This window comes from Achroia grisella, unplaced genomic scaffold, assembly GCF_030625045.1.
Source record: "Achroia grisella isolate CSIRO2021 unplaced genomic scaffold, CSIRO_AGI_Agris_v1 utg146, whole genome shotgun sequence".
Lineage (NCBI taxonomy): Eukaryota > Metazoa > Arthropoda > Insecta > Lepidoptera > Pyralidae > Achroia > Achroia grisella.
Genome location: NW_026712636.1, coordinates 3,606,632 through 3,631,907, shown reverse-complemented (window position 1 = coordinate 3,631,907; position 25,276 = coordinate 3,606,632). Strand labels below are relative to the sequence as shown.

At 33.2% G+C, this 25,276-nt stretch overlaps 1 protein-coding gene across 1 annotated transcript in view; it reads left to right on the top strand.

The window, feature by feature from the left end:
- The first annotated feature begins 2,030 nt into the window (after positions 1–2,030).
- LOC131855614 (uncharacterized) overlaps positions 2,031–25,276 on the top strand; it is a 68,429-nt gene continuing 45,183 nt past the window's right edge. Inside the window, exons 1-2 of the mRNA XM_059206904.1 lie at positions 2,031–2,108; positions 3,726–3,834. Coding sequence (XP_059062887.1) covers positions 2,052–2,108; positions 3,726–3,834 — 166 coding nt within the window. The 5' untranslated portion in view covers positions 2,031–2,051. The remainder of the gene's footprint in view (positions 2,109–3,725; positions 3,835–25,276) is intronic.

The window sequence follows — 25,276 nt, the reverse complement described above, 5'->3', positions numbered from 1 at the left end:
GATTTAAGCACCTGAATACAAATGATGTTAAATAGATAATTTAAGTGAATTAGGTAATTTATTGGAGTATATCTTGTGTATAATCATTAACATTATCATATCTAAACAAAGTGTTGCTGTCTGTCCCTTGTGTATATCTTAACTCATTAAAAAAACGGATTTTGAAGCGTCAGTTTTTAATATATAGACATTCAATAATTTTTTATACATGAATGTGGATATAAATACGGTACATTCAAAAATAACATTTTTTTGAAAGATTTATGAATAAAAGCATGTCTGTTTAGATATGACGACTCGATAGAGAGCATTTTGACAGAGAATTTTATTGGCAGACCACAAATAATGGGATAAAGGCAAGGCAAGGCAATGATTTTAGTTTCAAATATTATTTTATATATGATAAATTTCACGCGTTCGAAGTCGCGGGCGTGTGGCAAGTATAATATATATAAAGGTTGTTCCACATTCCACAAGCGCTTGGATGTTATCATGTTATCACAATATTAAATTCACAATTTTGATGCATTACCCTAATAATTATATAATAATAATAATCTCAGGACATTTCACACAGCGCTATGTAGACCCAAGTTAAGCTAGCTAAAGCTTGTGTTATGGGTACTAGATAACTGACACAAATACATAGATATATTTTTTTCGTAAACACATATAGAAAACACCCAGACCGATACAAACAATCATATACATGAATACAAATGTTTGCACAGTGCGAGGAATCGAACCCGCGACCATCGGAAGTAAAGCGGTGTGCTAAACCGCTAGACCACCAGGGCTGTCAAAAAACCCCTTCTATTCTAAATAACCCAACGCACAGGGACTTATCCCAGAACTGATTTTAGACAGTTTTTTGCATCCCACCGACATAGACTGATAGTTCAGGATCAATTTTGACTGGGATAGGATTTACGAGCGGCACGGGAAATTGTTTCAAGGATCCCACCGCACGGGTATGAATATTTTTACCGCACTTGGAAGCTCCGAGCAGATAAATCAATGCAAATCTCCGCAGCTGTGTTGGTACAGGCTAGAAAATAAACAATTTAGATAAAATTATATGACTAGAAAATTGCTGTGCGTCTACTCTGTTTACTATGACTAGTTTTTTTTGTTACTATGTTTGTATACTAGCTGCACCCGCGACTTCGTCCGCGTGGAATTTAACTATATTTTCCTAAAATAGAAGTAGTCTAAGTACTCCTTATTACATCAGCTACCTGCCAACAAAAGTCCGTAAAAATCGGTCCAGCAGAGACAGAGACAAAAATAGACAAACTGAGAGACAGACAAAAATTGTAAAAAATGTTATTTTGGGGTATGTACCGTATTTAATATTCACATGCATGTAGTAAAAAATTGTTATTTCAATATTACTATGTAATATTATATTATCTGTGATATTACAAACAGACACTCCAATTTTATTTATATGTATAGTCCTCGATACGGTAAATATTACAAACGGACAGACAGCTAGGCTAACTTTCGTCTGATTCTTTTTTTATTTTTGTTTGTTGTACATATATATTACTAAGTAAATAAACATATTTTTTTTCTTAAGAATTTAAAATATTCTTACCTATAGATTTGACTTAGGAATTTGTACTGTTTGTTTAAACTAGAAGAAAAATTTAAAAAAATAAGAATATGCAAGAACTTGTTTAAGTTCTTGCTTATTCTTCTTCGCTGAATCTATATTCCAAAAATACTTAAATTATATTGATATTTCTATATCCTTCTGTTTAAATACAACGAAGATAACTATTTATTTTTTAACTAACAAATTATTTTTAGGAGAACAATTTTTTTTATTATAATGTGCACAATAACGATTATAATCTAGCCAAATCTCGAAGGAGATGTTAATTTACCATCGTTCATCTTGTAATGAGACAGCTTTCTGATCTATCGCTAAAAAAAGCGTTACAGTAGGCCAAAAATATTCATCCATACTCACAACTTTCGTCTTTGTAATATTAGTAAGACAAAATAATTTGTTGCAGGTGGGGACAAAGGGACTGCAAAGGACAATGCAAACTAAAAATAGCAATCTGAGCCAAGATCAAAGGAATAAAGAGAGTAACGAAGTGAGTTTTTTTTATAATAATCCAGGGCAATTCACACAGCGCCATCTACTACCAAACAACGCAGAGTTTATGTTATAAGTAGGTACTAGACAACTGATAGAATATTTCAGCGCCATCTAGTCTCAAGCTAAACAGAGTTTGTCACTAGACTGACTGACTGATAGAATACTTAAATACTTTATTTGTGAATACATACATAATTTTTTTTAAATACATAAGTAATATACATTGAAAACATACAGAGCAAGTAATCATACACAATAATACAAATGTTTGTACTATGCGAGGAATCGAACTAGTGATTATTGGAAGTAAAGCTATGTACTAAACCGCTAGACCTAGCAGAGACATCTGTAGTGTACTACTAGTAACTCTAATCATTTTGTTTCAATTCAAGTACACAAAAATATCGATAGATGGCACTGTACGGCATTTATTTCTTGCAACAATTTTTTTGTAATAAGAAATGTAATGATGGAATGGTAGACTCAAGTAACAGTGAATGAAGGAATATTTTTTCTACTTCTCTTCTTCTTCTCTTACTACTCTAATGCTGTTAGCCGCAGCTAGCCTTTACATCTTCACCGGACGATAGAGGCTAAGTGCAAATGGGACTCTAAACCCGCGGAAGGACTTAAGGAGCGGCTGATTGCCTACTCCCGCCTGACGGATACGACTTTATTCTGAGGGCACCGCTATGGGTTCGAACCTCGGCTCAGTCCGTCGTAATTTCGATTCCCGTTTGAATTAGACGGGGGATTGATGGGAGGGCGCAGTGGAAGATGATAGGATGATGATATAGTCAGATAAGTTAGTATATTTATTTATTCTTTTCCATACAAAATTGTGTACAGGGCGGACTTATTGCCTGATAGCATTCTCTACCAGTCAACCGTCGCGCTGATCAGAGATAATAAGTACATCCTGGCGAATTTATAAGGACTTACCACGACGGTTTCTTGGGAGATCGCGTGGAGGTCGAGCTGACGTAGTACATTCTCGGTAATGAACACTATTTATCAATAATAACAATCCCTATTACAACTAGCTATATTTTGCCCAGATGCGAGTATAGCTAGTTATAATAATAATAATAACCGTGAATAATTCAGCGCCATCTAGTTCCAAGCTATGCAGAGCTTGTGTTGTGTACTAGACAGCTGATATAAATATATAGATAGCTTTTTCAGTGAATAGACACACACAGAGCTATACAAACATTCATAGTCATGAATACAAATGTATGCACTGTGCGAGGAATCGAACCTGCGACCAGATTTATTATACATCAGTGCGAAGTCGGACCTGGTCGATAGTTATATTGTAAATAAGCCTATTCTGATTTTTCTTGACAGTCTCGTTGGTCTAGCGGTTAAGCACACCACTTTATTCCCGTTCGTTGCGGGTTCGATTCCTCGCATGGTGGAAAACATTTGTATTCATGAGTATGATTGTTTTTGTGGGGTGTTTTCTATTTATATTACGTATGCTTTTACAAAATAATCTAAGTATTTATATCAGTTGTCTAGTACCCATAACACAAGTTCTGCTTACCGTGGGACTAGATGGCGCTGTGTTAATTTTCCAATGTTATTTATTTATTTATTTTTATTCCAGAAAATGGGCCGCCAAGATCCTCGGGGATTGTCAATAGGAGGGTCATTGTCTGAAGCGCCGTTTGCAACACAAGTCACGACGCGCGGCATCGTCGGTTCCACGTATTTCGGTCAGTATGCAATATGAACATTAAATTACATTCAAATAAAAGCATAACTTCACACGACGCGGTTCTGTGAAGTACCTATTGAGTTGTTTTCACACCTGATTGCTGTGCAGATAGCCTGCAGTCTCTTTGTCTGGATAGTGCAATGGTTATTCTTCAATATACCTATTGGTATCGTATTCATTCATTCATTCATAATTTAAGAGCTACGCTCTTGTCGGTGGAGCTCTTGCCACTTTCCGCGATCTTCCATCATGCTCTTTAATTCTTGATACGACACGACTCCCATTTTGTCCTCAGTTTGTTTGATGTAGCTATTCCTTGGTCTTCCCCTCCCCCTCTTTCCTTCTATTTTCCCCTCAATAATAATTTTCATGAAATCATCATGCCGTATCAAGTGTCCTAACATTTTTCCAGTCTATTTTCTATTGTGTTCAATATCTGCCTTCTATTGTGTTCAAATAATAATAATAATAATAATCATTTATTCAGCCTTTTATCGTCTTTTAAAAGGCCCTGTGTAGCGTGTCACTACAGCGCTGATTTTCAATTTCTTACTTTTCCTTCCAGCTAATTCTTTCCATCCTCCTCCAACACCACATTTCAAAAGCCTCCAGTTTGTCTCTTTCCTTTTGATTTAATGTCCACGTCCCACGCATACAAGGCTATACTCCAGACATAGGTTTTAATAAATTGTTTCCGTGAGGTCTTTGATATTTTAGCGCGTAAAAGGTATTTTTTGTTGTTAAATGCTTTTTTTGCCATGGCTATTCTTGTTATTGTTGGTATCGTATACTCCTTTGGAAAGTTTACACTCTATCCTGAAGAGATAAAAACCATCACTCCTAAGAATATCGTTCAATTCTTGTCCCTGACAGTTTTATGGATGGTAATGGAATGGCGCATCCACCTGCGATAACGGTTTACGCTGACGGGGCACCAGTGGAGGATGATAAGAGGAACATAAGGTTAAGTCAGTTAGTCCATCGTGGTAATTTTACCATGAATTTATTACGTTTCCAGGGGTTACCGTGTGGAGGTCAATCTGACATGGTACATTGTTAGCAATGAGGTTACTAGTCCACATTACTAACAATCCCCTTCCACTCGTTCCAGGCGGGTCTAGTCTAGATAGCGAACTCTGAAAAAGGGCGCGCACAATAGATCTATGTAGGTCGCAGCGCTACAGGTCCAAGCACCTGACAATAGCTAAAACTGTTGTAATATTTATGTGTGTAAATTATTTATCATTTACACTCCTCTTTCTCAAATTTGGAAGTGGTATATACATTGCCTTCCGGACCGATTAAGTTTATTAATAAACTAGCTTGTACATCAGATGATTCCTTATACACTCCAGATGATAATAATAATAATAATCTTTATTTGTCTCAAACAGAAACTTTTTACACAATACAACTATTGCCCATAGAATAATATAATTTAAAAACTAATTAAAGAGACAAAACGGTCTATAACTCAGTGAGGACAGTGAGTCCACCGTCTCTGCTATTAAAAAATTTGTAAAAATTGATAAATTGCTTGTGCCATATCCGCCACGAATCCGCGCGACACGCTGGTCCTCCTTCCAGGCATAATTCCGATGGCGGTCGAGCATGCTCCATATTTATTGTTGTTTGACATTATCTTTATAACAATATTACGCACTTATATTACAACAAAAACAACCCAATAAAAAATACAATACAATAAGAGGTATATTGGATAAACACATTACCTACATGTGTATGAATTAAACCCATCTATTCACTTTGCTTCTCCTATATAATTACAGTAGTAGATATTGCTGACTCGTGTTATTATATTATGGCAAGGTAATGTGGCTATTAATTTCATTAACTTGGTTTGTGCATAAAAATACACCATCCAGCACCCATCAATCATCCCCTAACCACAGACTCCGGTAATCTCCTATAATTTGAGCATCCCTACCTGACAAGAAACGATTGAGCGATAAAGACAGAGCATTCATAATTTATGCACGTATAAGGGAGATAGACACAAGGTTACGCTAACGTTTTTTAACTGACACCATTTTCGAAGCACACATGATATGACGATATGGTTAGTTAGAACACAAAAAGGCACAGTGTATTGTTGTGTGCTCAATGGAATAAAACGGCCAGTTACAGACAGTTGTATGCGTGATCGGAAAACCAAAGGCAGATTAATATCTGTGATTCAACAACGTTCATCGCCCAGAACAAAGGAACAAGAACGCGATATGTGAATGTATTTTTCTTTAATACTGTGCGTAACGTTAAAATGTATTTAAAACATTCCTACTGTCTTAGAAATAGAATATAAATTGACAAGTCCTAGTGAAAGTGTCGTTTCGTGTTTTCATTGGTTGGTGAGTTAATAATCAAGCTGGATCCACGGAGGAGAGGTATTGTGGGATCCCCTGAAGCCTACAGCTTGGCTGGTGAGTCAGATACTGTATAGATACAAATAATATAACTTAGTGTTTTTAACACTGCTTTATTCTACGTTGTACCTTAATGCTTTTAATCTAGCAATTACCCAAGTGTTGCATTGTCTATTTTATAGATGTCGCTGTAATGAATATATTATTTTGTTACATTTAAGAATTAATTTACAATCTGGTGTAGAACGATTATAAATTCGTTAGGATATGCACAATTGTTTTATATGTAACTTAATGTAATGGAATTCCAAATTGACGGTACATATGTGATCACCTGAAATGTCGCCTAAGTATGATGCCATAGATATGATAAAACTACATACTAGCCGTGCCTGCGGTTTGACCGTGTTAAATTTATATCCTGTGTTATTCTGATGTATAAGCTACATTGACAAGTCCCAGTGAAAGTGTATTGTAAAGCTACATTAAACTCCATTTAGTTTTTTTTGTGTAAAAGTGTAACTAAGACACATACATCCATGTATCCATCCATACACACAAACTTCCACGTTTATAATATTAGCAATAATAGTAAGATACTACATACAATTATGTAATATTATATTATCTGTGGTACAACATATAAAGGGCGTCTCTGGATCTTTGGTCTTTTGGTACGCGTCATTTTGCTATTCTTCATGACAAAAAAGACAATTGTCCTGCCTGCGACAGCGCGAGAAAGAAAGAAAGCGCGGGTAGATGTTAGTCTAACCACAGATAACATAATAAAGTGCGTATTACATTAACAGAAAAGTCTCGCAGATGATGTCAAGCTGCTATATACATCTATCATATCTAATCTAGATAGATAGATAGGTAAAGACAACGCAAATACGTAGTTTAGTTAGTTTTGATCTAGTAGTTTTTGTATTGGATGACTAGCTGTACCTGCAACTTCGTCCACGTGGAATTTAACTTTATTTTTCTAAAATAAAAGTATCTTAAGTCTTACATCAGCTACCTGCCAAATAAAGTCTCGGTCTAAACCATCCTTTCTATAATAATAGTGACTTCAATTTTCTCGTAAAGCAACTTAATTTATTTAATGTTTTTAGCTCTTTCGGTAATTTATTCTAAAGTAGGTACCGCTTTATTCCTTGGACAGTGTGCCACTACATTTAGTGTAGAAATTATTACTTTATGTAGATCCATTCTCCTTAGTTTCATACGTTGATATATATTTTTTAATTCACCTATAGTAAGCCATGTAGCCTGGGTTTTATATGTGAATGAATTAAAATTGTGATAATTTTAACACCAACTAACAAGGGCTATGTTTTATTAAAAAATAAAGAAATTCCCACAATAATAGCACCTGTGCAAAGCCGGGATTGGCTAGTAACAAGTAAATGTGAGATAAGTGACTGCACATATGAATTAACCCCGTAACTCGGTTACAAGGCTGCCACTGCAAGTGGGTGTCTGAATTGTTTCTCAGAAACAATTTACTGTGTTCATTTTGTATACCATTTATGTATAAATGGAAAACGAAAGGAACACGGATTGTGCGTGTGTGTAGGATGCCCATTTTGACATTGAACGTTAAAACTTAAGCATTAAACAAAAACGAAATAGCATATTAAATAGTAATAAACGAAATAGCTAAAATGTAGGTACTAGTGGCCGCCCAATGGTCCAAACTCGACCATAATTAATTTAAATTATAAGTTTGAACGTTATTAAGTTTCCATTGTTAAAGTCTAGACTAGACCTTATGTAAAGTGCCAATGCTGTAACTACCATATAGTAATTTTAAGTGTGGCGGCGTGGTGGGCCGGGTCCTTGGGCTCCCTAAAATATGGTCGAGCGCAGTGATGGCTGGTACATCCGTTATACTCGTGAACGAGTGCTGCTTGTAGGGACTGGTCTGCTCTTATCACTGCTACTGATTTAATCTCGTTGTGTATTTATATTTGACACAAATAAATTAGTGCTAGTTTGTATTCACACGGTTCGACTTGTAAATGTAAACTTACAAGGATTTTTTAAAAGAGCAACACACAAGTTTCTTGCTCGTTCTTTTTGTAATGAGACAGCTTTAGATTAAAAAAAATGTTAGGATTATTCAAAAGTGCTTAAATTAAGTTTATGATGAATAAAGGATTTTCTATTGTATTCTATTCTATTACCCTTCTATCTTCTTCTTATTTATGTGCCGTCTCCCACTGTAGGTTGGCGATCGTCATGACCATTTGTCATTTGTCCACCGCTGTTCTGAACAAGGATCTGGTGTTAATCCAAAATCCCAAACACCTTAAATTCTTTATCGCGGCGCCTGTTTGGTTTTTGGCGACCCCGGATTTTTCCTTCTATGCGTGTAGTAATGGTAGTGTGTGTAATATTTTTTTTTATTAAAATAATATTTATTATGCATAATTTAACAAAAATATTAGCATTCTGCACTCCTTCTAAAATATTTTTCTTTCTTCTCTATATAAAGTATAAGTGTTCGAAATTTCATACTCCTCCATCCACGCAATTTTCGTAAAGAGTGGTAAAAAGTTTTTGCTTCTCGTATTTATATAATGATACTATAATACATACATATGTTACAGTACATACATATACATATGGCAAACCTAGGCACAATAGATATCTGCAGATTTTCCAAACTGAACAGGAAACGCCACTACACATCCTATGTGGTTATAACCCTCTCATGTATAAACGTAATATCTCCCTTAGAAAGTTTACACTCAATCCTGCGGAGATAAAAAACATCGCTCCTATGAATATCCTTCAATTCTTGTCCCTGACAGGTCTAGGTAGCGAACTCTGAAAAAGGGCGGGCACAATAGATCTATGTAGGTCGCAGTGCTACAGGTCCAAGCAACTGAACAATAGCCCAAACAACCAAAAAAAAAAATACACTACATACCTAAGCAAATATAATCAGTGTAAAGAATAAGTATGCTTTGTGTGTACTGAATTTTTTTTAGTACTTTATAGTCATACAGCATAAATGCGAGATGATGACGAGATGACTGTGAACAGAGATGAATAGAAGAGAAAAACATTACGGCGACCACAAATGAATGGGGTAAGGAAGAAGCAGATGATGATAGTCATACAGCACATGCAACCCCGAACTAAATAAACAGTTAAATCTTCGTCCGCGTGGTGTTAAAATAAATAAAATTAGCGAAATTACTCCTTATAACATTAGCTATCTATGAGTGAAATTCAGTCAAAATCGACCCAACCGTTTCAAAGATTAGCCAGAAACAGATAGTCAGATAAAAACTATTAAATATTTTTTTGAAGCAAATACTATTTATATAAATTTAGTAAAAAACTGTTAATTTTAAATTACATTTTAATATCATTTATTTGTACAGATATATAGTCATTGTCATGCTGGAATAATGTGTAATTTGAAACAGAGAAGAAGAGGCCATCCTCTTTGTTAGCCAATGATCATACTATGTCAGGCTCACTTCCTCCCGGTCCGCCCTGAATACTGTTGTAGTTAATTTCTGGTGAATTCACCACGTCGGGCTACCTGTTCAATTTTATTTATTCACATAGATAAAAATATTTATTTGTATAGATAAAAAAACTACTCATAACCTTTCCGCATTATTAGTTCAAACGTGACAGGGCCAAGCGTCTATTTAAACCAATCACTTTATAATCTTTAATCGCTCATACACTCATCCGGCCCCAAAATATAACTTATAACTAGCTGTGACCCGCAGTTTCACCTGCCTTTTGTTTAATACCAGCTATGCCGGCGGTTTCATCCGCATTCAATTTATAGTCTATATGTTACTCTGATATATAAGATATATTACTGTAAAGTTTCATAAAAATCCGTTCAGTAGTTTTTGCGTGAAAGAGTAACAAACATCCATCCATACTCACAGACTTTCGCGTTTATAATATTAATAAGATTTGTTAGTATGTATTTAAATATCAGTTAATATTATTATTATTAAACAAATTGTTCTAATCCGATTGGTAGTTCCAGAGATTAGAGCGTCCAAACAAACAAACACACTACAAAACTCTATATTAGCACAGACAACTATGTGGGCGGACGTTTTATAACCGATTCGAATATATTATATCGATTAAAAACTATATCGACTTAACTTCCTGGTAGTAATCGCTTTTTTAGTAACGCCTACTACGCAATACCAAGACATAAAATTGTATTAATTATTATTATGTATTATATATATATACTGTAACATATTATATTACTTACTTATTTAATTGTATTAATTACTATTACGTATATGTATATTTACAGTAATACAATAATGCTGAAGAAAAGATATAAACACATGTATAACTATAATAAGGCGACTCAAAGGAATCTTTTCATGGTGACCTTAGGGAAACTTATTTAAATTTATATGTATAAAGGTTTAAAATTATATAAATAGATTAATATTTAAGTATTTAATCGCGCTTACGATATTTGTAACAATTTATATTATTATTTTTTTATTTATCTATTAGAAACCAACAGCGTTACAATTTCATTTACATTAACTTATGTTGTAAAATTAAAGCTACTATAGGTTTCACTTAATTAACACAAAGTATGTAGTATTGGCTTGCGCTAAAACAAAATAACAAAATAGGAAATCAAAGAAATAAACTGAACACATAAAAAAAAATGAATTAAATAAATGATTGAATGAATTTTGATAAAACTTTACAATAATATGGCTATAATTTAAAATGAGGTTAGTTGGCTGAAATATATAATGGGCTCAAAATCACCAAGGTGGAGAATTAGCTTTATCAGCAAATAAAAGTCTAAATTTGGTGTTTTTAAACAAATTGATATTGTAAATATTATTTATATATTAACTGTACCAATATTTTTTACTGAAAAAGTAAAGCATCTTATTAATATTTGAAGAAATAACTCAAAATCATTTCAGAATTTGTAAATCTTCAAAAACTAACGTTGAAAATATTAATAAAATAAAATAAGTCTTAAATGTTTTTCTTACTCAATGGCCTACAATTTTATCATAAATCAATTAATTATTGTTATTACTAAAGAAAGAAACGAAATTAAAGAAAATCAAGTCAATATATTGTGTCCCGCAGTGTAAGCATCATTTCAGTGAACGCAGATTCTCAAAAAAATTTTGGGTTTTATCGCAACCCTTAGTTTTCTATGGTAAGTGATGTGAACGATGTAAACAAACGGTTGTCGTCTTTCGTTTTTGCCAAAACAATTGAAAATAAGAGGTAAGCATCTTTCAATTCAATATTTATAGAGCGTACATCAATACGTCATCATACCGGGAATGCGTTTCTAAACTTGGGAAATTTATAAGTTTTGTAGTACTTTATAGCAAATAGAAAAATATTTTACAATAATAAAACCAAACATGATGTCAATATAGATTACTGCGATCTAAAAAAGGCACGCTTATTTAAAAAAGTCATTTCGAATAGAACGGTCATTTCGGGATCGTTTCCGAAGTACGAGGGTTCTAAATGATGATGACGTTCCCGAAATGTCTTTTTAAATAAACGCACCCTGTTATTATTACTAACGGTTAATCAATTCAGTGTATGTTGTGCTAACATATTGTTTAATATATGTTTAATGTTATTTAGCAATATGGAGTCTCATATGGCTGAAAAAAATAAAATACGTCCGAAATAGCAAGTTAATAAGAATAGTTCGGTTTACTTGCCAATGGGAGAATCCTATACCAGAAAAAATTTTTTAGATAAGATGATGGTGAAAGGAGAGAAATAAAAAAGGCTAAGGATAGAGCCTATTTTTAGAAAAAAAGCTGATACGATATTAAAAACATTGATGAAATCAATGAGAGAGTTTATTCCTTTAAAAAATTGGGAAAGGGGCATTAGAAAAATACAGGGAAGAAAGGAAGGCAATATCAGGTATAGTAAACAATACTTTGCCAGATTCGAATGATGAATTAAATGCAGAACGGTTTTTAGGGAGAAAAACAACGGAAAGAAAAATTGTTCGGAAGGATAGAGCCAAATCATAAAATAAAACAACTAGAGAAAACAATTCCTAACATAAAATGTAAATATAAAACTTTAAAGAAAAGACTAAGAAGAAAAGAAAAAAAAAAGAACAGGAAATAGTTCACACTACCAACAACGACTCCTAACAGCAAAGTTGACGCATTGATTTAAAATGTCATAGAACCACCTAAAGTGCGCAAAAATCTCTTATTCAACGAAGTACTGACAGCGCAATTAAAAGAAAAGGCCTGTATTTTATGAAAAAATTCCAAAGAGAGGGTCTTCCAAAAATGTGTTAGCGATAGCAAAGAAATATAAACTGATTCGTATGGCTAAGACTTTATATAGCCAAAGAATATAGAACCAATACATTTTTCTGAAGACCGATATCAAAATTCGTGTATATAATGACTAAAAAATAATAAGTATAATGTTTACATAGATGGATTGATTTATTTACATTGGAATAAAAGATTATTGCCATTGTAATAAAAGTTTAATATGATTATTAAAACTTTCTAATCAGCTGTGTACAGGTTATTAAAAGACTGTAATGTGTTTTAAGTTGCGGTTTTTGGTAATTAGGAACCTTATGCAAAAATGAATAAATAAGTACGATGTTCCAAAAACATTGCTCATGATTTTTAACCCTAAATTGTATCTATATCGTCATTTAAGGAACACACGCATCATTCCGTGAACACCTCATCCCTTCCGGGAACATCACCAAACTCGCAGATAATACATGATTATTTTAGATATTTTAAAAAAAGCTCTACAATATTAAAATATGAGGAACTTCTCATACCTAAGCATGTTAATTAATATACAAAACATCTATTTCTCATATTTAGATAATTTAGACTAAAAAATAGTCGTAATATCACCCATTTGCACAATATTTTGCTTTCTAACGTCTTTATTGGCAATTTCATTAGATTTCTTTAATTTCTATGTATAGGTAACATATATCCGCTATTGAATAAGGAAAAAAATAAATACTTATGTTATATTTTAATATTATTATAAACCTTACAAAAACGTTCCCGTAATGATTTTTTTCAGCGATAGGTCTCTTTAAAAATAAAATTACAAGAGTTGTAATCAATTCCATGCTCTGCCAACGTAAATATTGTTTAAACATAAGTTTATGGATCATTTAGGCTGATCATCAAAGTAATAGCTGCTAGGTAAATTCATCATAAAACAGAACTTGGAATTTGCCACCTTGGTGATTTTGAGCTAATGATAACGGTTAAGTAAGTGTGTCGCAGACGAAGTTGCACGGGTCAGCTAGTCAATCATTTATATATCAGTACCAGAGAATACTGAAAGAAACATCTACAAAAAGTAGTCTCAAAATACATTCAGAATTTGTGAAAATTTCACGTAACATACAAATAAATAAGGTCAAATTACGCACCATCTTCTTTGTAAGTGGGTTAAAATAAGAAAGAATGCACCATCTTATTATACTAAGCAGCAAAAATATCTCAAGCCCCCATATTATCTGCAATTACAAAGCAACTGGCGATTCGAAATAGACAAGAGATCAGCACATTTTAGCGAAAGGTCATTCGTAAGCAACCTATAATTTATAGTCTATGTATAAGAGAAAAATATTAATAGTAATAACACGTGTTGCAATGTAAACTGGACTAAAACGATACACTTTGGTGATACGTAATATGAATAGAAAATATGTATCATTACGAGTATAATACGTTGACTTTGCGGCGAGATATTGCATCTCTGTGCATTTTCTAATACATCAATGAATATATTATATTAATACCAGCTGCTGAGTTTCACCACATTTTACCCGGATATATGAAATACTATCCTGATCACATGAATGGCGGTCCTTAGTGCGGTTTTCTGGATTTATTTACAACCACATTTGGAATCACCTTCCAGCAATGGTATTTCCGGACCGATACGATATTGAAACCTTCAAGAAAAGATTTTGCCCGCGGCTTCATCTTATTCCTTTTTTAAGGCCGACAACGTACTTCATTCTAGTGTTGCGGGTGCATGCGGCGGTAATCACTTACCATCAGGTGACCCGCATGCTTGTTTTCCCCGTGTTATAAAAAAAAACGTGAAGGTAAACATTTATACCCCCTGTTTACGAAAATTGGGCGGACGGAGAAGTATGAAATTTTGCACACTTATCATTACATATTATAAAACAAAGTCACAGTCGCTGTCTGTCCGTCCCTATATGTGCTTAAATCTTTAAAACTACGCAACGGATTTTGATGCGGTTTTTTTAATAGATAGAGTAATAATTTAATAGCTAATCCGGGGCGAGTAGCTAGTTGTTTATATAGAGAATAGGAATATAGAATGCTAATACATTTTTAGAACTAATAAAAAATTCATTAAATCAATAATAAAAATAATCATACAATCTACCATGTATTCTACACATGCGCAATGAATTTATAGTATATATAGGAAATATTGAAAAGAAAGAAAGAAAGAAAGAAAGAAAATTGTTTAATTGGTACACGGAAAATAATTTTTTATATTGAGTTTACATTTTTTTTTAATAATTAGAGTACCAACTAGGTCTCCGCTCAGCATATGTCGTGACGGGGTGCCACGACATATGCTGAGCGTATTCTGCGGATACCTTCATACATTTAAAAAAATAATAATACACATACATACATATATCTAGGCGGATAACTCAGAGTAAACATTTACGACTTACTACCATATATAAATAAAAACCAAACATAAACTACACACTGAAAACATAAAATAAACATAAACATAAATTCTGGTGATACTAGTATTACCCTATTACCCCGCTTTGGAGTGCAGACACATCACGGCACAGTTTTCTGAGTGAGGAGGAGTATTTTTTTAAATTTATTTTTAAAAATCTGCACAGTTGATTTATAGTATTTTTTTAATAATTGTTCAAACTTATAATTTAAATTATTTATGGTCGAATTTCAACCATTGGGCTACCACTAGTCAATATAAATATGCATATGCATAAATATGCTTGCATAAGTCTGCATATGCATGTGTTTATTAGAGCATACTCAATATACCCCCACACACGTAAATCTTATGTCTATATAAAAATAAAATAAAAAATTATCATAGTAGTTGATGAACTTAAGAATTTAAATTATTAATAACTAGCTGACCCGCACGACTTCGTCTGTATCACAATTACTTGACATTTATCATTATATTTCGCCCAATTTACATAATATCTTTTTAAATTATAGCTTACTAGCTGTGCCCGCGTGGTATAGTGATGTTGACCCAATAAGACTCATATTTAAGTAGATTATAACCCAAATAAGTTACATTGTTCTACTTAAAAAATGACGATACTTTTACACAACCTTTCATCTCCGCTTTTAACCCTTACAACCCTTTTTTCGGACTAAAAAGTAGCCTATGTATTATTCTGAATACTATATACAATAGTACTGTAAAGTCGGACTACTTAAAATTCCTAAAATCATTTTTCTAAAAATAATAAACTATAATAAATAAACTGCAGAAGTGAATCGTTTTTAAAACATAATGATTATATTATATTAATAATGTATGTACACATTTTAGGCATATATGAAGCTGTCCATAACACACTTGACGATTTAGAGTGTTGGTGGATTTATTTATTTAATTAGCTACTAATGGCCTATATTATAAACTAACTTTTGCCCGCGGCTTCACTCGCTTTAATTTATCCCCTTAGGGGTGGAATTTATCAAAATCCTTTCTTAGCGGATGCCTACGTCATAACATCTACCTGCATGCCAAATTTCAGCCCGATACGTCCAGTGGTTTGGGCTGTACGTTGATAGATCACTATGTCAGTCACCTTTAGTTATATATATTTAGAAGATATGTTATAGTTTAAAATACATATGAAATATAAATTGTCTTCCACCACCCAACTCGGCCATTAGTCCTTCTTCATGAAGGTGGGCAGCATGTTGGTGGGGACCGGGTCACTAACACCTTGAATTTCGACTCGACTCCAGCTGCATCACCCTCAACGTCAGATTACTCCTGTCCGTATTATCGTCTGACGAGGAAGTATGAAATTTGCACACTTATAGTTTATATAGAGGAGTGCAGTATGCTATTTTTTTTAATTGTGCATTAGAAATACATTACACATACTACCATATATTTGACAGACACACGCACATGTACAGTTTTGTTTATTGTTAAAGTCTGTGGTCAAATTGAGAATACATAGATTAATGTTGCTTGTATTTAATATTATTTGTTTATAGTTTTACTGAACGTTAAATTTATTATTATCGAATTTTTACCACTGGGCGACTACTAAAATAAATATTAAATAACACTAACATACATATGTACATATTGTGTACGATGTACCTTTTTAGACTTATTTTATTTATTTATAAAAGTATATTTTAAAAAGTATTTCTCTGTTTTTTCGATTATAAGTCACTTTTAAAATATACAAGTCTTACCAACAGCGACCAGTTTCTCTTCATATAAAACTATAACCCAGTCATTAAAAATATAAAATGATACTAATATGAAAAAGAAAATTTTGTAAATATTATCATATTATGATCGTCAAGTTTATTATGGACAGCTTCATATATGCCTAAAATGTGTACATATGTTAATAATATATATTCATTATGTTTTAAAAACGATTCACGCCTGCAGTTTATTTAGTGTATTATATTTTGAGAAATGATTTTAGGAATTTTAAGTACGCCGACTGTACAGTAATAGTTTTTATACATACATCAGAATAATATATAAGCCATAATTAAATTAAATTTCGTACACATACAGTCTAGACTCTGAGAAAGAACATAGGTTACTTTTTAGTCCGTAACATTTATGGATTAAAAAGTCTTACTAATTATCCTTTACGCATTTAAGTATTTTATTGAACTGCACACCAAGTTTACAAGTTATCCCTTAAGTTATACTTAACCGTCACTCAGACATCTGCTTCTCAACATGTCGGGGTTGCAAATATCAACACAGCGGAAATTATGCACCTGTGTACACTCAGACGCACCATTTCGCTTTATAAAATATATTGTTACTGTAACTGGTGATATTTTTTTTAATAGTACCACAGATAATATAATATTACATAATAGTACTCATAAAGTGTATAACTATTTTAGTATTAAGCCATAACAACAGCGATTTCATTTCGCTTGTAGTAAAATATATTGTTACTGTAACTGGTGATATTTTTTTTAATAGTACCACAGATAACATAATATTACATAATAGTACTCATGAAGTGTATAACTATTTCAGTATTAAGCCATAAAAACAGCGATTTCATTTCGCTTGTAGTAAAATATATTGTTACTGTAACTGTTGATATTTTTTTAATAGTACCACAGATAACATAATATTACTCATGGCAATATTCATGAGTACAATTTTCAATAAAATTTTACTAAAATGATAACACTATACCTATTTCTATAAATTATGTTTTCATTGGGGTTGATTATGTTAATATCTGTATAACAAAAACACTAATAATTGAGTTTTTTTAACATCTACTGTATAAATATCATTTTATTTCATTTCATTTCATTTCATTAATATTTCTTACGTAGACTTCGTCTTTATTGAGGTATCTTGTAGGTGTTACTGAGTCTTCCGACCGGAAGAGAGCAACATATATTAATATCTAGTAGTGTGCACCTACTTTAAAATGAAAACACTACACTACAAAATTTTATGGTATTACACTCAATATACCATCTACTATAACTTAGGATAAACTATTTTTTTTTATGGATGATAATGGAATGGTGCACCCGCCTGCGCTAACGGTTTACGCTGGAGTTAGCCCATCGTGACAAATTCACCAAGAATTTATCGCGATGGTTTCCAGGGGGAACCGCGTAGAAATCTGACATGGTACATTGCTAGCAATAAGATCATCAGTTTACATTACTAACAATTCCCTTTCCCCAGGGATGAACTAGTAGGCTTGCCGTAGTATCCATGTCTGAGGATTAAGATGCATCTTGTTTCAATCTTGTGTACTAGAACACAGCATGGAATCAGACTACTGGTGAATATTTATTAGTATTTACCAAAAAATTGAAACATGTCTATCAGTTGTCTAGTACTAATAAAACAAATTCTTCTTAGCTTGGAACTAGATAGCGCTGCGCGAATTGTACTGAGATATTAGAATTATATTTAATATACAATTGTTAATTGATAGAATATGTACAATAATAATAAAAATATCTCTGCACAACCAACACAGCGCCATCTAATCTCAGACTAAGCTTGTGTTATGGATACTAGACAACTCATAGAATAGAATAGAAAATTATTTATTCATATAAACTTAATTTAAGCACTTTTGAATAGTCAACATTTTACTATTTTTCTGGTCGTAGAAATGTCTGAAAATGTAGAATTTTCTTCTAGAACACCTCTAGAAATCATTATATAATTACTGTCCTGTATGCTTACACAATCCTCTTCATGGCCACTTATTGAGAAAGTTAAATCGATCGACTGGTTACCTCGCGGCCATGTTTCTATAATACCATGGTCATCATAGTCTATGACCAGAGTGAAAACACTGTCCCACAAATGTAAGGTTTGAAAGCGGACGTTTGAAATATAATTTACTGGGAGAAGTAAGAAAATACCTATTAATTTATAACAGAGGTCTTTCATACTAGAGGTAGGTTAACAGATTTTTTGTTTTGTGTGTAAGTTAGTAAAATTATAGTAAGCTAGCTGTGCGCGCGGTTTCAACCGTAAAAATCTGTTTAGAAGTTTTTGCGTGAAAGAGTAACAAACATCCATATTAACAAAACTTTCGCGTTTAATACTATTAAGATTAAGATGAAGCCAAGACATCGTAGTGCACCGGAATGGCAACGCACAAATTATCTCATATATATTGTTATAGTTGCGGTGTAGAGACTCAATTTCTATTTTTGTAATTTTTGATACTCTCGTTGTATCCGATAGATTTCTTTATGATCATTATATATAATGATAATAGTAAATTTATTTGCTCAAAAATACAGATTTTTTTTCGGACTACTCTAATGCTGTTGGCCGCAGCTGGCCTTTACAGCTTCACCGGACATTAGGGGCCGAGTGCAGATGGCACTCCAAACCCGCGGAAGGACTTATGGAGCGGCTGAAGGCCAACTCCAGCCTGACAGATATGACTTTAGTCTGAGGGCACCACTAGGGGTTCGAACCTCGGCTCCTGAGCCATTCAACGATCGATATTATAACGCTCGATATAATATCGATCCCCGTTTGAATTGGACGTTTGAGGATCGATCGGAGTGGAGCGCCCGGGCGCGCGCGTGGAGCCCGGTTGATTGCGCCATATGGTGTGTTGGAGGTCGTCGTCTTTGCCGGCGAGGACGGTGTCGTGTGTGTTCAAAAATACAGTACAAAGATGATAATTAAGGTATAAGATCGTGTATTTATATATTTAATGTTCAAGTTTCAGAGGAGCTTCCTCCCGCGTACATTTAGATTGTGAAATGAACTCCCTGCCGAGGTTTCCTCGCGAGACTACAGCATTGGGTATATTAAGTTTTCTGAAGAGTCGGCAACGCGCACGTGGCACCCCTGGTGTCTCAGACGTTCATAGGCTACGGTAACCATTTACCATCAGAGACATAGAAAACACCCAGACGAATACACAATCATATTCATTAATGCAGTAGTTTGTACTGTGTGGAATTGAACGCGCGACCAACTATATTAAATTCGAACGCTCAAAATCATACCGCCACGAAACTGAATATAATAATAGGACGCCCCGCTGCTAGGTGGAGCGACGACATAAGTAGGGTAGCGGGTAACAACTAGAAGGGACAGACTGAAGATAGTGCCCAGTGACATACCTCGGGAGAGGCATATGTCCAGCAGTAGTCTGCAGTTGGCTTATGATGATGATTATGGTGATGGTGATGGTGACTATGGTAATGATGATTATGATGATGATGGTGATTATTGTGAAGATTATTAGGATGATGATAGTAATGGTGGTGGTGATGATGGTGATTAAGATGATGATAATGCTGATGATTACGACGGTGATTATGACGATGATGATGATGATGACACAAATATAATTATAAAGTGACAACCCTACGTAAAGGTTATTTTTAATAGAACGTATCACACGAAAGTTGTGCGGTCAAGTCATTATCTATTTTCAATAATTATAGTAATTGGATTATTATGGGTACGTAGTTAAAAATTTAACTCACGTTTTAAAAATGTATCTCATTACGCAAGTCAGTTACTGACATACAATATTTATATTTAAAAAGGTATTAGAGTAATGAAATGCATAACATTGACTATGTACCTACACAATAATTTAATTTATACTCATATTGACGGCCTCGGTTGTCTAGTGGTTTAGCACACCGCCGTAGTTTCGATGGACGCGGGTTCCATTCCTCACACAGTACAAAAATATACAGTAGTATATATATATATTATGTATTTACAAAAAAAGTGTATCTTTGTATTTATATCTTTGTATATTAGCTGGTATCCTTATAACAACCTCAACTTAGTTTCGAACTAGATGACGTTGTGTGAATTGTCCAGTATTATTTTTAGAGACCGGATTATATGCAACATAGCTCGTTATATGCATGCAAATATGCATGAAAAATGCTTGAAATATGCACGAAAATTGCCAGAATAATAACTTATTATTATTATTATAAAACGGTAGTTTGTGAGGTTGTGTTGATAATATCAGTATCACCTGAATCGATTTTGAAAATTCTTTCACCAAATGATAACCAAGTTATTTGTGAGTATCATAGACTTTATATTAACTCGAAAAATTAATTACTCTTCGTAATAGTACATAAGTATTTTTTAACAACATATTACGCCGACCCCAAACAAATGGGATAAGTAAGAAGCAGATGGTGATGATGATGATGATGATGTATTGTTTTTTTTTAATAATTACAATTATTTATTTTCATTCAATATTTATATTTTACATTGTTCCCTGTATCAGTTGTTTAGTACCTACCTACCCATAGCACAAGTTTATTTTTTTTTTTTATTAATAATGGGATTGCGCTTGGTCTTACCTCATCTGATGGTAAATGATGACAAGACCTAGGATATAGCGCGCTTACCCAGAAGCTATCTATTCACCATAGACTGTTAAGTTCTGCTAAACTAGGGACGTGCGCTGTGTGAATTGTCCTAAGATATTATTTAGTTTAATGAATAAAGCGTATATTGCAATGAATAGGTTAGTTAATGACCAGACACCGCCTCACTCGCATGTAACCATGTGGTTACTACATCGCAGGTTACACCACGTCACGCTCCGCCACGCGTGGCGCACCGCTTCTCATCACCATTGTGACCACACTGTCACCACATTATTACAGGATAACAAAATAGTAATAATAAATGAAAACAAGAAAATGCCTGTAGAGACGTTTCTTATAGCAGAGTGCAGTGACAGAAGCGATATAAAACAAATTGGATATAACAAAAAGGTTAGTCGACATCACAGAAGACCGAAGAGCTGGCAGCTACCTCGGACAAAGAATTAGTCTAGCCATTCAAAGGGGGATCGCTGCCAATATTATCGGAACCTTGCCTAAATGGACTCCTTTTAATAATATATTTCAGTTATTATATTATATTTTTAAGGTTTTTCATTTTAGTTTCTTTGTTGTATAATTATGTTATATACATTTATTTATTTATTTACTTACACAACTATTATTACAGGTCTAAGCCCAATACAATAGTGTATCTAATTCTATATTATACATGTTCGTTAATATAACATATAACATACAATGTTGTTTTTGTGAATTCACACAGACTACACACAAACAAATCCGTTTATTCTGCTATTTTATTGAGAGTGGCCAGTGCGAGTGTCATGGGCACCTTGTTTAATAAATTAGTTCTACCGCTAACAACTGGGGCCTTCGTCGCCGCCCCAGATGATTATCTGGTACCCTAAAACTTATCAAACCAACAACCAGAGAATTGGTGATTTGACCCCGAAACACTTTAAATATGTATGAGACAATAGCCAAATAATATATAGTAAAAACACTTAGATTTTCATACTAAATACATATATAAGATATATAAAACCCAGACCGATACAAACTATCATACTCATGGATACAAAAGTTTGCACCGTTGATATTTATCATAATGACCATGCCATTCATATGTATTACTAGCTTTTGCCCGCGGCTTCGCTCGCGTTAAGAAGTATTATTATTAATTACTTGTAGTACTATTGAAGAATTATTATTAGTACTTTCATACAAACTTTCATTCCCTCTTTTATCCCCTTAGGGGTGGAATTTATCAAAATACTTTCTTAGCGGATGCCTACGTCATAACATCTACCTGCATGCTAAATTTCAGCCCGATCCGTCCAGTGGTTTGGGCTGTGCGTTACCTTTGAGTTATAGATAGATATATATTTAGATTCTGATTTAATTGCTTTGCTTGAAATAAAAACTATAACTATAAATAATAACTTTTTATTTAGGAAGAAAAAATATTTATTCAGTGCTTTTCAGTTACAATATAAAAGATAAACATAGAAACAGAAGAAAAGAACACAGACAAACAAAAGATGAAATAAATTATAGTATATTTTAATGCATACTAACTACAATAAAAGTGAATATGGTGGACCAAATACTGAAATTTAAAAAATTAAAAACAACTTATTCTCCCATACCGCAACTACTATAGATATAACGGTAAACAGTCCGTCCACGATAATCACAGAATCATGGACACAACATGAATAATAAGTAGGTAAGAAATTATAATAGATATATGATCTGATTGTAAATCTGCCGAGAACAAAGATCTGGAACATGTGAGTTTTTGTAACCCAGTAAAAAAACTTTGATAGTTAATGGTAGATATATAAAGATGAGATTACCTATAGTCGTTTATATCATTTATACTTATATTTCATAAAACATCCTTTTTGTGTTTATGTAACCCAGTAAAAAACTTCGATAGATATGAAAATGAGATTTCCAGTAGTAATTTACATATTTCATGTTTATATTTGAAAGAAATACCCTTTTTGTGTTCAAAAAAATCTTCCTTAAGTAGATACATAAAAATGAAAAAACTTTAATAGTTAATATTAAATATATATATAAAGATGAGATTACCTGTAGACGTTCATATATTTCATATTTATATTTGACGAAATATTTTGTGTAATATATAACGTTTATATATGTTTAAACACTTATGCCAAAAACCTTTGCAGAATGGAAAATATGAATACGATGCGAGTAAGGGCTAGCGCGTACACCAGAAGAGACGCGCAGGGGCATCACCCGGCTCCTGTGAGAAATGGGTCAGGGTTGTCACATCATCCCGTATGGATCGACGTAAGAAGCGAAAGAAAAGATGGATTGTGTGAAAGATGATATGAATAAAAGAAGAGTATGTTCAGATATGACGACCGATAGAGAGCAGTGGAAGTGAATGACATACTGCGCCGACCCCAAATAATGGGATAAAGGCAAGGCAATGATGATGATGATGATAGAACATTTATATATAGGTACTAGCTTTTTTTATCCCTTATTAAATCAGGGACTTTTGTTCGTTTATGGTACGTAAGTCCCATCGTATCTTAATCTTCGATATAAACAAAAATCACGTTTTTAATTAACATAACAAAAGAAAAGGAAGTCCAGACCAAAAGCACTTGAAACCTACTTCTAATTAAATCACCCACCAACCTCGTTAGATACTAGCAATTACCCGCGATTTTGTTTACTTTCCAAGATTAACAAATAGTAATTAATGTAATTAAACTAATTTTTACACGAATAATTTTATGGTAAATAAAGGTATTTATCTCTTTCGATGTACCTTTATTTATCTTTTTACTTTTTCACTCAGTCAGGTCATGATGAAGACAAGTACAACCTAGTCTAAACATGGTGAGAGACCTTTATTAACCTTAAAATTATTTATGTTAAAATCTGTTTAATTATATTAATAATGAGTACTAAACTCGATAGTGTAAAATAAAGTAATAATAATAATAATCATTTATTCAGCATAAAAAAGAGTACAGAGTAAAAAAGGTTAAATTTAAAAATTAATAATCGTCTATGCTGAAAAGGCTTCCACTCAGCTGGTGCCGCAGCGTATCACTACAGCGCTGATTTTCAGTGGAGCCACCTGAAAAAAAGAAATAGCATTCGTGATGAATTTAAATATCTAAAATGAATTAGTTAAATGGATGAATTCTAAGTATGTGTGATAAATAGAAGAAAAATATATAAGGATAAAAAAGTATAGCTTAAGCCGCTTAGTCATAACAATGTAACAAATAGACAGACAAACAAACATATTTTAGCATTTATAATATTAGTATAGATGTGTCTTTTATATACATTTTTATTCCTCTCTCCTTAAAGGAGAGTCCATCAGAAATACAAATTGCCCCTCAATATTTTTAGTGTCACTCGGATTCGAACTGACTTACTCTGTGGTTTATAGTCTGACTAATAAAACCACTAAGCCAGGCTTTCGATTTAATTATAGGAAATTAATAATTATCTGTACGTATGTATATTATGGTACCAGTTACCTGACAGGTTGTGATATAATGGCAGAAATAAACCTCAGCCATCTGAAGCGTAACTAGTCAGTGAGCCAACTCAACTGCAACCATATTAAGACCCTTCCGGGAACACACGTTTACTTTGCTTTGAGTCTTAACACGAATAATTTTATGGCAAATAAAGGTATTTACCTCTCTCGACGTTTGAACTTTTTATTTTTATAAAAATTGTATATTAAACGCGAATGTTTAAAAGTAACTATTCAAACTCAAATTCAAAAATTATTAATTCATGTAGGACATTTTAGCCGCTTATGAACGTCGATTTTTTTATATTATAATTCTTTTCCCTACCGTCAAAGTAATCGTCTGTAGTGGTATGGGCATGTAATGTG